The sequence below is a fragment of the Palaemon carinicauda genome, chromosome 3 (genome assembly GCF_036898095.1).
Source record: "Palaemon carinicauda isolate YSFRI2023 chromosome 3, ASM3689809v2, whole genome shotgun sequence".
NCBI classification, from domain to species: Eukaryota; Metazoa; Arthropoda; class Malacostraca; order Decapoda; family Palaemonidae; genus Palaemon; species Palaemon carinicauda.
In genome coordinates, this window is record NC_090727.1 from 201,266,455 (window position 1) to 201,279,475 (window position 13,021).

At 36.2% G+C, this 13,021-nt stretch overlaps 1 protein-coding gene across 2 annotated transcripts; it reads left to right on the forward strand.

Moving 5' to 3' along the window:
* Window positions 1-1,034: 1,034 nt before the first annotated feature.
* LOC137638845 (uncharacterized) lies at window positions 1,035-13,021 on the forward strand. Of its 2 annotated transcripts, XR_011044198.1 has the most exons (4): window positions 1,035-1,789; window positions 2,176-6,620; window positions 8,590-8,685; window positions 12,585-13,021. XR_011044198.1 is itself a non-coding variant. In XM_068371254.1 (2 exons), exon 2 carries the CDS (start codon window positions 4,455-4,457, stop codon window positions 5,238-5,240), a length of 786 nt encoding a protein of 261 aa, XP_068227355.1. In that variant the 5' UTR covers window positions 1,035-1,789; window positions 2,176-4,454; the 3' UTR covers window positions 5,241-7,383. The 2 variants fall into 2 exon arrangements, 1 of the variants encoding a protein (XP_068227355.1); XM_068371254.1 differs by lacking the exons at window positions 8,590-8,685; window positions 12,585-13,021 and having other exon boundaries at window positions 2,176-7,383.

Here is a 13,021-nt window from a genome sequence, read left to right on the forward strand (position 1 = left end):
TCATGTTACTTCACAGAACTACGTCTCGTTTTTTGGTGGTTCGAGAAAGTAGTCCAAGCGACATTTGCAATAGAGGTGATAATAGGGTGGGTTTGAACAATAAATAGACCATATTGGAGGGTGCTATTGGCATGTTTCTCGACGGGAATGTGATGTACAAGGATAAAACCCGCGAAAAATAAAATAAAACTATTTTGTCCCAAAATGGCGTTTGGCATGTTTCTCGACTGAAAGGCTCCTATGTAAACTGAAGGTGGACCCCTCGGTGATTTGTGGTTTTGCAGGGACAACTGTTAGCAATCATCCCTCTATGAGGAGTGTAGGGAGTAGGTTCCTGTGGAGTGGGCAGATTTGTGAAGAGGTGGTAATATGAGTTTGTCTGAGGTATTCATCAGCAATAGAAGTCATGCCCTAACTGATGCCAAAGCAGCTCTTTAGTGCCTTCCTCCCTTCTTTGGATATAAAGCCTGCAGTTTCTTCTGAGGCACAGTCCTCTGTGGGAACCCATTAGGGGAGGGACTACTTCTTCAGTGATAAAGTTGGCTGTATCCCTTTAGGGAACCCTTCATGATAGGGAGACTGCCCTCAGCCCTTCGTTTATGGTTCCATGTGGAGACAACATACCCCTTCTTTTCCAGTAATCTCTCCCTGCAGTAATTACTGTTAATGACCCTGGTGAGAATTTTGATTTTTCTTGATTGTAGTTTTTGGATGATTACTGGTGCCCATTTGGCATAGAAGCTTGTGGAGGAACTGGCATTCATGTTCATGTGGTTTTTCATTGGTCACATCTGTTATTCTTGTGAATGTACTGTTTACTGATTCTTATTTTCTGGTCCGTTAATTTGCAGGACCCCCCTCCCTCTTTCTTTGAACATATAGTAAATGAGTCTCAGTATAGATTGTTCAACCACGAGTAGTCCAAGGTGTCTAACCATTGACAATACACCATTGGTAATTGATTTTATCCGTAACCACATTGAATAACAAAAATATTTCTTAATTATGAACTAATTCCTGTAGATTTTTGATAACTTGAAACTAGATGTTTTATCCCTGAACTACAGTGAAGAAATTTGGCTAGATTAAGTAATAAAGTTCCCCATAAATGAGAAACTAACTTTAAACTTGCTGTAGGTAAATTAAAGTTACTGGTATTTCTTCCTGAAATTACTTTGAAGTGCTCTTAGTTTATTTTATGTTCGATATAGTGTTTACTCAAAAGTATTCTTACTTTGCTCATACTAGATAATGTTTTGGGTGATTTATTTAACTGAATTGATAACTAAAATGCTCTTAGGTTTTTCATGCAAATATGCTCTTCAGAGGTTTTATTTGCAAGTCTCCATAGTCAAAGGTTCTGGGTTAAGCTTTTTCATTAGCTTATTCTGGTTAAAGCTCTTTGAAAATAAATGTGGAAGAAATTAAAGTGTATCTTCCAAGTTGTATCGTCTGGGACGATAGTTATTTATATACTTATCAATTGTTTATTATCTAAAATGTTGTAAATTGTTATAAAATGTTGTATTTTGATTGTAAAATGTTTAGTATGGTCAAGACTAAAATATTTGTAATTTAAGGGACTGCATTTCTGTGGATTTCTTGTGTTGCGTTGCCGAGTCTGGGTAGCGGAGTTCAGATGAGACGAGTGTATTCAAGACAGTTGTCCTTTTACAAACAGTTGCCGCCTGAGACACACCCACTCTCCGGAAGGGTTATTGCTTCCTTGTGTTTAGAGGAAATGGGGACGGATTATTGGTGTCCAGTGAAAGGCTTGGAGAGAAAATGTGTTAGTACTTAACTTTATTAGAATATATTAAATAATTGTTTCCAGTGTGGTGTTATTCTTAGAGTAATTGCGTGGTAATGCTTGGTAGTAACTACCTAGTTTACTACCTTTCTTGTTTCAGTTCAATATGTTTGTGAGTTTATAATGCCAAGTTAACTTTGTAATTATTAGTAATGGATAATTGTTCTATTTATGTTCACGTAATTTACTGCTATATTTGATTAATGTTTTTCATTGCTATTTATGTTTATGCTTCAAGTTCATTCGAATTACTTAATTATCTCGTTACAGTTTGTACTTTCCAAGAAAAGTTTTGTGATTTTTAGTTTTTTCACTTAATATTTATTTAGGATTTTTTTTAGTATTTTGAATTACTTATGTTTCAGGTTGAAATGCATTAAAAAAAAAAGCATTGCAACATCTTTCGTGACTTTCACTGCACATCCAACATTTCAACACATTTGGCACTCTGTTATTACGGAGGAAGAACTGCAGCAAGCTAAAAAGGACCGAGCACAGGCCAAGAGGACCTTCATATTCGAGGACACTGTTGGACAAGCTAGTGCTTCAACAGCGCTGACTGAGGTTTATGAAGAAGTCTGTAAAGCTTTTGATAAGGTTGAAGTTTGTCATGAGAGGTATGTCTCCATCTTCATTAAGGTTGGTGCCAAAGAGGAACGTTTAATTAAGTGTGACGAATATATTGATAGTTTGGAAAGAAGGAAAGTCCAGATTGTCTAAATACAAAAAAAAATATTCATGTGGTACAGGACTCTAGTGTTAGAAGGGTCAAGGTGAAGGCTTTGCAACCGCCTCAGTTTAGTGGAGACATTAGAGATTTTCCGAATTTTAGAGAAGATTATAAAAGATTAATGGTACATAGTTTTGGAAAGGATCCCTATGCACTGAGGTCATGTTTAAGTGGTGAAGCATTAAATACTGTCAGAGGTATTGAAAATGACTATGATGAAATGCTCAGTAGGTTAGATTTAAGGTATGGGGATAACCGCAAATTAGTTGATGCAGTACTTTCAGACTTGAAATCGATCAAGCCTGTTAATGATGGTGATAATAGAGCGTTTGTCAAAATGGTAGAGAGAGTTGAGAGGTGTTGGTTAGACTTACAGAAGATGGACCTTGAAGGGGAAATGAATACCGCTAACACAGTAAGCTACATAGAAAAGTTACTCCCTATTACACAAAAACGTGAGTGGGTACAAATAGCAGAAGAACATAGAAACTCCACTGAATTGTTTAAACATCTTATGGCGTTTCTGCTTAAAGAAAAAAAAAGGGTACTGGAATATGAGTTCAGATATCAGGACATGTTCGAGTTCTAGGATTTGTCATATATCAGGTCAAGTTAATGAAGAAGATATGATAGCATCCATTAAGGGTATTCCAGAAAAACATAATGAATTACTCAAACGTGTAGATCAGCTAACTCAAATAGTCACTAATTTGTGTAAGGATAATGATACTTTGCAAACTGGGAAGTGCTTATTACACGAAAAAGGCACTCATAACACGGGGAGCTGTTCAGTATTTGTCAATCTAGGTAATTTTGAGAAGTTTGAAACTGTAAGGAAAAGGCAAGCATGTTTCAATTGTCTGAAAGCTGGTCATATATCAAATTTTTGCTGTCTCAAGAATACTTGTAATGTAATAACTGAAGGTCAAAGATATGGAAAATATCATCATCCATTACTTCATGGAGCATTTTCAGAGGGTCTGATGTACAGTACTACTCTTTCCGTCAAATCCAAATATTTAGTAAGAGACAAAGCACTGTTAATGATTAGTAAATTATACAGCAATGGCACACCTTTAAATACGTTGTGGGACCCTGGAAGTGATATAACACTAATATCATTTGCTACTGCTTATAAATTAGGTTTGAAGGGTAGAGACATTGAATTAACTATCACTAAGGTAGGAAGAAAGGTAGAACTTACAAAAGTGAAGAATATGTAATCAAAGTGACTGATCTTGAAGGTAAACACTGGTATATCACGGCTAACGGCATAGAAGAGACAACATCTGAAGCGTGTAAGGTAGACCTGACAAATATCGTTCTTTTGTTTGATATCCGTCTTTTTGATGTGGAACGTCCATTTGGTGAAAGAGTTGTTAGTAGGATCCAATTGGTGTACACTTATGCCACAAGTCAAACAGTCTGTTGGGAATTTACAATTGATGCAAAACATGTTCGGATATTGCATAAGAGGATCCCATCCATCGATTAAGTTTGAATCTTCGAACAATAGTTTCAATGTCAAAGTTAATCAAGTTTCTAGTGTGGTTAAAGTAGAGGAAATTAATGTTAACAATAATGAATTTTTAAGGATGGATTTAGATAAATTTTTCAACATTGAAAGCTTGGGCACATACTGTATACCGAAATGTGGAGCATGCAAATGTGGAGCATGTACATTAGGTGATAAAAGTTATACAATTAGAGAAGAAAAGGAGTTAGACATGATTTCAAAGGGCTTAGAATATAACTGTGAGGAAAAATATTGGACTGTTAAATATCCCTGGATTAGGAACCCTAATGAATTGCCTAACAATGTGGCGGTGGCTATTGCAAGAATGAGATCAACAGAGAAGCGATTAACTAAGATAGGTTATAAATATACACAACTGTATAATGATCAAATAAGACATGTTGAGTAGAGGCGTTGCAAGAAAATTATCTTGGAAGGAAATGAGTGAATTTGATGGTCCTATACACTATATTCACCATCATGAAGTATTAAAAGAAAGTTCAACCTCAACCCCAGTCAGAATAGTGTTCAATTCTTCAGCAGATTACAAGGGCCACAGACTTAATGATTATTGGGCAAAAGGACCAGATTTATTGAATGACCAAGTGGGAATTTTATTAAGATTCCGTCAGAACAATGTTGCAGTCATAGGGGATATATCCAAAATGTATAATGCAGTAAGATTGAAAGAATTAGAGCAGCACACCCACAGATTCGTATGGCGAGATGCAGATTATAGTAGACCCCCGAACCACCATGTACTTACAGCTGTGGGTTTTGGAGACCGACCCAGCTGTGTCATTGCTATAACAGCTCTTAAGAAAACTGCTTCAATTAAGGAGAATGAATTTCCGGAGATCAACAACATTATCGATAGGAATACATATGTAGATGATGATATTTTTAGTTGTGAAGATGTAAATAAAGCTAAAAAGCTTATGGGTAATATGAATTTGGTGCTAAATGAGGGTGGTTTCATAATCAAACATTGGATTATGTCTAACAATGAAACTTTAGACAAGGAATTAAAATTGTTATATGCTGGTGAGGAAAAGGTTCTTGGTTTACACTGGATTCCTAGAAAAGATATAGTCTTCTTCAAGATTAAGGTGGACTTGAATAGATCCAAGAAAAGAATTTTCAAAATTGGAATAGACAAATACATCCAATCGGATAATACCTAAAGACTTAACAAAGAGAATGGTACTTAGTCAAGTATCTATGATTTATGACCCTTTAGGACTTATCATCCCCTTCACTTTGAATGCAAAAGTCTTAATGAGAGAGCTAATCACAATTAGTCGCTCGCAAGGCAATAGATGTGACTGGGACGATCCCATGTCTGACGAAATGAGAGAGAAGTGGAGTAAATTTTTTATTGATATGCGAGAGTTGGAGTTTTTGTCATATGCTATATATCAAGCTTTTACTAAACCCGCTGCCTTGACCATTGTTTTTGTATCGCCACCAATCAAAACAAACTCATTTACTTGTGTTGAGGTTAGCATTTGCAATAAATATAACATATGATGGTATTACTAATGTTTTCTTTTACTCACATCAATTATGGAACCACCAGGGAAAAGAATAAAGTAAGGTTACTTTTAAATTGAGTTGTACAATCAGCCAAAGAATCAAACAATTGTGCTGCCCCTGGAACGTTTGATGTGACAGAAAATGTTGAGATTGGAGTGAGGATAATTTAAATGATGCTTTTTTAATGAAAAATCTAAAGTTAAATTTTATTTTGTTATTAATGCTACCATTGAAATTATTTAAATGTTAGAGAAAGAAAATTAAGGTTGCTGGGAATGCAACCATAACTCAATGTTTACATTTTATCAGCTGGGCTCTCAGGTAAGAGTTGATTTCGTTGTGAAGGAGTATTCCTTCAAATAGGCTATTATCGTGAACTTGTACCTATAATGTCAAAGGTGAATATGGTTAGGTTGCCTTTATCAAAAATTGGACCAAGGCCTAGTATAGCCTACCAGTAAACATAACTTGGAATTGATAGTGTGATTTTTATCGGTGGTTTAAGACGACGACTATTTTCAGGGGGTGAATGTTTAATCTTTGATTTGTTTGTTTATATTATAGTGTTGTCTCCTTAAATGATAAAATGTAAACAGTGATTTACACAATTGTTACAGTTGGTCCTGTTTGTGAAAAATTGGCTGATTTCTCTATATTGGAATATTTGTGGGTCACTGTATTAAAAAATTGCGAGTAATTTGATGTTGCAGACTTGGGTCCACTTGTCAGGGTGGTGGCATCAGTAGATGTAAGTGAACTGTAGGCCCACTTGAACCTTACAGACCTTTGTCAGCTTGTTGCACTTCTTGGTCACGTAACAATTTGCCGTAAATCTTAAGGCTGGGCATTAATGGAAATTTCTTTTGCAGAGTGAAGAGAGTTTAATCATTGACATTTGGGATGCTTATGAAATTTCTTTGAATTAAACACCAAAAGGTACTAGGAACAATAGATGCTATTAATGGGGTTTAGTACCTAAATGAACATCGTAAAAATGGGCATATCAAAGGATGCTATAGTGGCTCGTGGTAAGCATACTTTATTGCATTGGTAATTAATCTGTGATCTAGCATTTGATAAAGGCCAAACATTATGGTATCTTAATTTGATTGCCTAGACTTTAATCTATCTTGACTTTAAGTTTTAGATTTTTTCTTTATTATGAACAGCTTGCTTGCAAATTTTCAGACAAACCCATTGAATATGAAAACCTTTTTTCCACCTAGTTTTGACATGTAATTGTTCCTACACGTAATACAAACCCGTGACTTTTAATAGAATTATAGCATTAGCTAAGCTGAAATGGTAGGTTGACATTTTACTGGGTAAGCAACAATGATTGGCAGGTGGCAGGCGAGTCCTGCCCACCCTAAAGAGGCCGTAGTAGGCGAGTACAAACTTATACCGCTGTTCCCAGTTCGCTGTTTGTTTGGAATACTTGTCACTGTCCTTTTACAGCATTTTATTGGCAGCTTTGGTCGTTCACCAGCCAAGATGCCACAACCCCGCAGACGCCTTTCCGATTACAGTATTTTATTGGCAGCTTTGGTCGTTCACCAGCCAAGATGCCACAACCCCGCAGACACCTTTCCGATTACAGTATTTTATTGGCAGCTTTGGTCGTTCACCAGCCAGGATGCCACAACCCCGCAGACGCCTTTCCAATTACAGTATTTTATTGGCAGCTTTGGTCGTTCACCAGCCAGGATGCCACAACCCCGCAGACGCCTTTCCAATTACAATACAGTATTTTATTGGCAGCTTTGGTCGTTCACCAGCCAGGATGCCACAACCCCGCAGACGCCTTTCCAATTACAATACAGTATTTTATTGGCAGCTTTGGTCGTTCACCAGCCAGGATGCCACAACCCCGCAGACGCCTTTCCAATTACAATACAGTATTTTATTGGCAGCTTTGGTCGTTCACCAGCCAGGATGCCACAACCCCGCAGACGCCTTTCCAATTACAATACAGTATTTTATTGGCAGCTTTGGTCGTTCACCAGCCAGGATGCCACAACCCCGCAGACGCCTTTCCAATTACAGTATTTTATTGGCAGCTTTGGTCGTTCACCAGCCAGGATGCCACAACCCCGCAGACGCCTTTCCAATTACAATACAGTATTTTATTGGCAGCTTTGGTCGTTCACCAGCCAGGATGCCACAACCCCGCAGACGCCTTTCCAATTACAATACAGTATTTTATTGGCAGCTTTGGTCGTTCACCAGCCAGGATGCCACAACCCCGCAGACGCCTTTCCAATTACAGTATTTTATTGGCAACTTTGGTCGTTCACCAGCCAAGATGCCACAACCCCGCAGACGCCTTTCCAATTACAGTATTTTATTGGCAGCTTTGGTCGTTCACCAGCCAAGATGCCACAACCCCGCAGAAGCCTTTCCAATTACAGTATTTTATTGGCAGCTTTGGTCGTTCACCAGCCAGGATGCCTCAACCCCGCAGACGCCTTTCCAATTACAGTATTTTATTGGCAGCTTTGGTCGTTCACCAGCCAGGATGCCACGACCCTGCAGACGCCTTTCCAATTACAGTATTTTATTGGCAGCTTTGGTCGTTCACCAGCCAAGATGCCACGACCCCGCAGCCGCCTTTCCAATTACAGTATTTTATTGGCAGCTTTGGTCGTTCACCAACCAAGATGCCACAACCCCGCAGACGCCTTTCCAATTACAGTATTTTATTGGCAGCTTTGGTTGACATGATTTGTTTAAATCTTTATTTATTTTAGCATAAAATATAGCTTACAGTAGACATGTTAACGTGGAATAGATTTGGTACCTGCACTATTTGATATTTTTAATTTCTAATTTGCATATGCTTAAGGTAAATGTTAATCAGCAAATGTACTTTTGCTTGAATTAACAGTTGCAAGAAATTACTGTTTAATGTATTGCATTGTACATAGTATACTATATGACATTGTACATACTGAGGGGGTGTGTGTGTGTGTTTTTTTTTTTTTTTTTTTTTTTCAGGCTTAGTTTGGAAGAGGAGGCCCCAGAAAACATCCATTGCCAAAGAGGGATGCCATATTCAGTGTGTTAAGGCAGCAAAGGACGGGAAGGTTAACAGTAAGTTTTTTCCCGATTCTCTAATTTACGTGTGAAATTTAGACTTTTTATATTTTACAGAAATTTTTGGTCTTTTGTTAGGAAAATTAAATGGTACAAGAATTTATTACATGTTGGAATGAAGGTCGCTGCCTTCGAAGGAGAATAAAGGGGTTGCCCAATACACATTCGTAAGGCAACTTTAAATTAAGTACCTTTACCTTGTGGCAATATTGTACTACTACAGTGAGAGATGAGAGCTTGTGTTGCCTAAGTAAAGACAAATGTTTGACTAATTTCTTTTATCTGGTCCTGTACTTTGCCTCCATAAAATGCAGATGCAGGCCCTCTCCTGGCCCCTCTTACTTTGAACATAATTGTAATTGTCTTTACAATACATATTGATCCATCTGTTTATTAGGCTGATGTTTGTTGCTATCATAATGCCAAGTGTTGAGTGAGGCTGAGGTCAGCAATAAGTTATTGTCCCTAAGATAATAAGTTGCTATTTTAATGAAAATGTTGTGGCCAATACCAGAGATAATTCTTTTTTTATATTGTAGTTACTGTTGCAGTTACAGCATTATTCAGTATTTTCCTAAAAGGTTTTTTCTTTTTTCATGTTACTTGCAATTAATTTCAGGATAAAATACCATTACATACATACATATACCAAGGCACTTCCCCCAAAATTGGGGCTAGTGCCTTGGTATATGTATGTATGTACTGGTATTTTATCCTGAAATTGATTGCAAGTACTCCTTGCATATTTTTTACAAAATTTTACTCGCCTGAAGTATTTTTGTTCATTTCAGAAAATTTAAGGGTTTTTAATGTGATTAATCCAGCAGACTTGTAGTGACTTTATTCCTGAAATTACTCATCTAAAAGGTTTCATTTTATGCTAAAAACGGATTTTGAGCAAAGTGAAGAATCTATTTTTGTGAGGTAGCCATGTCGTCCTGATGGAAATTCCTTTAAACTAGCTTCCTAGGTTATATTTGATTAGTGATATATCCCAGAGAATTTTACTTAAGGTATCCAGAATTCTAACTCCTAGCACGAATATACCTGGCATTCACCTTTAGAGATATCGCATAATATCAGAGGACGTATTCTCAACACACCACATAGCTATCTACACCCCTAATAGCGTTTTCATCGTAGATTTGTTGAATTTGCAAGACTGTTAGTATGAGATTAATAATTTAGATTAGCTTGCAATGAATACTGTAGTTGTTTTAAAATTATGGAAAAAATAGTGTATCAACTTAAAAGACAAGCGTTAGAGCTATGGGACTACCATCTTTTATTTGTTAGACACAAGGCCTTTTATATGAATTGTATATTTCTTGAATGTTTTTGATTTGGAATTTTGTGTTTAGGGGTCTCCTGATACGAAAAGTTAGCTATGATATGCACTCATTTCAGTGGAAGAGAATTTTGTGGGTTCCTGTATGTGAAATATGTTGGTAATGCCATCTGTGCACCTACATTGAATGTAGATAGTATATCAGAGAGACTGCAGTCCATTCAGTCACCTTGTTGCACTTTGTCTAATACTTTCATGTCACTGAATCCAATCTTTTATCTTGTTTTCAGTCCTATAATTTATATATACCCTGGATAGGTGTGGTGGATCATATGTGACCCAAGGTTAGAGAATAAAAATGCTTTTTTTGCATTAATTTTTCATCCGTATTGGTTGTGATATCGACCTGCGAGACCTCAGTTCAGTGTGCGCAGCAGTCGGGTGAGGACTTGTTTCATCCCAGCTCTTTTCCTTGTGCTATTTCTGAGCTACCCTCAGGTCAAACTCTATCCATCAATACCTAATTAAGGCAAGTTGTGTAATATGAAATTTTTATATAATTATCGAATGTGTAGTAGTGTTTAGGCATGTCTAAAAAAAGAATTGTTTAGAGTGTCTTTTACACCCTATGTTTTTATAAAATAGCTTTTTTTCTCCTTTTTTTGTAAGTTTGCACTTTTACGATAACTTAATTATGATCACATTATCCTATAAACTTCATTCAGCTACCATAATATTTTTCTGCAAATCCTCGAACAATTATATAAGTAAATGACTCGCTGATATGTACGTATCTTAATCCAGTTCAGGTAGCAGATTTGACCTTCCAATGTGGTGTGGTTGGCAGCCATTTTGTGAGCATATCCGCCACAAGCTGGCATAGCTCTATTCTTTTTTTTTTAATACAACTTTTGATATTTTCACGCATGAATACCCTGCTCAGCAATAAATATAAGGATTTGCCTTGAAAAATTTCATGATGTAACTCGGCAAAAGAAAAAAAAAATTGCCCCTTTATAGAACATAAAGGGCAGATTATTTCACATATTTTTGTTGCAAGATAATAATACAATATCTTGTTAAAGAAATTTCAGCCCAAAACTGTCATTTACCTATGCCAAAAGTGTTGAAAAGAGGATAGATTTTCTTTAGCCAAGAAACATACTTTTTTTTTCTCATTTCAGGAAACTTTCCCTTTTGGTTCCTTCCCCCCCTCCCCCCCTACCTTTTGGATCTCGGCAAATGGTGCTCAATTATCATAGATTAAGTGCTCAGAATAGTTTATTTCTGTATTTAGATTTTAGGTGAATTGTTTTTGTAAAGTAAACTTTTTTATACTTATATTTTTAATTTATGAATATTTATTTTGGATTTAGCTTTCATTTACTTTTTTTTAATAGAATATTCTTTGAATTTTTTTAATAGTAAAAGGTTGTGAACTATTGTAAATGAATTTACTGTTGGTCAGAATGAAGTGCGCTTCATTTTTTTTCCATATTCCGAGTACGTCTTTTTCAGGAAAGAGAAATAATGGGTTGGCCAATACATAATGCTAAGGCAAGAACAACTTGAAATGAACAAGTTCCTATACTTTGTGGCAATACTAAACTACGTCATAGTTGTGAGAGATAAAGGCCCGTGGTGCTAAACAGCTACCCCACTTTGAATAAGTAAAGGCCATGGTTTACTGATCTTTTTCTTATCTGGTCCTGTACTTCGCCTCTACAAAATGTAGAGGCAGGCCCTCCCTTGCTCCCTCTTAACATAATTGTAATTGTCTGTTTCAATACATAATGTTGAAATGAAGCAGGAATGGGGGGCTCTTAACACCATTGGTAATGAATTTCATCATAATAACCATGATGAATAACATTTCTTAATTGTGAACTCTAATTCCCTCAGTGGTTTTTACAATTTTAAGCTTTAAATTTTTGTATCCATCAATAGTATTTGCAGCTATTATTATTTTAACATTAAAAGCAGTGCAGCCTCTCATAATCACTTGTTATCATTTGAAACTATTATTTGCAGTCATCAGTCTTTGATGACTATTTCCATAATGGTTCAAATTTTTTCTAGATTAATTTTGTTCACTCCTCGTCTGTTGCATGATCATAATGAACTTTACAACTTTTATCAGCAGGCTAATGTTTGTTGCCATATAATGCTAAGTGTTGATGGAGGCACAGTTCAGTGATAAGGTTATTAAGCATCTGAAAATTAAGTTTCTATTTTAGTGAAAGTGTGGTAAACTTCAGAAACTAATTTTTTTTTTTTTTTTTTTTTGTGGGTACAGCATTATTCATTTTCCCCAAAGGTTTTATTTTTCATAATTTTTCCAAAGGGAACATAGTAAGGATACTTTGTGTGGTACCAGATCCCAAAATAGATATTCATATACCAGTAAACAGTTTGGGTGCCTACATTAGCAGTAAGGATATAGAAATTGAACATTTTCAGATTACTTCAAGAGTTTCTAGCTTTCTTAGATTAATTTTGATTTATCGCAATGTTTTATTGCCAATAACCTGAAAATTTAGGTGATGGCTAGGGATCCTAACAAAATTAACCATTTAAAGGCTTTTCAGTGATCATAATTTTTTTGCAGAGGCTAGTCGACTGTTGCTGTCCAGGGACCAGGGATGTTGAAGGACGTGCCAAGAATAGTTGGTCAACTTTATATTGACAGAGAAGGACTGATGAGAGTACAAAGGAAGCTGTCCAGATTAAAAGATAAAGGAGGTATAGGTTTCCTATTTTGTTGTCTAAGGATAGTACTTTAACCAAATTGATTATCAGTTTATCATGAACGCTTTGCTCATGCAGGTGTGTATTGTCTTGTCGGAGATGCGTAAATGTTTTGGGTGTCAAAAAGTCTCTCTACAGTTAAAAAGGTGTTGAAGGGTTGTGTTGTGTCGACGTTTTAATGAAAGGGTAATCAAGCTTAACCAGAACTTAGAGATTTCAGAATTAATGTACCAGAAATTTTTTCAGGTATATTTTCATGGATTATATGGGTCCATATTTTGTGCATATGAACAATCA

What these genes read in the sequence shown, in the direction of transcription:
- LOC137638845 (XM_068371254.1), top strand. Translation starts at nt 4,455, where the DNA reads ATGTTGAGTAGAGGCGTTGCAAGAAAATTATCTTGGAAGGAAATGAGT.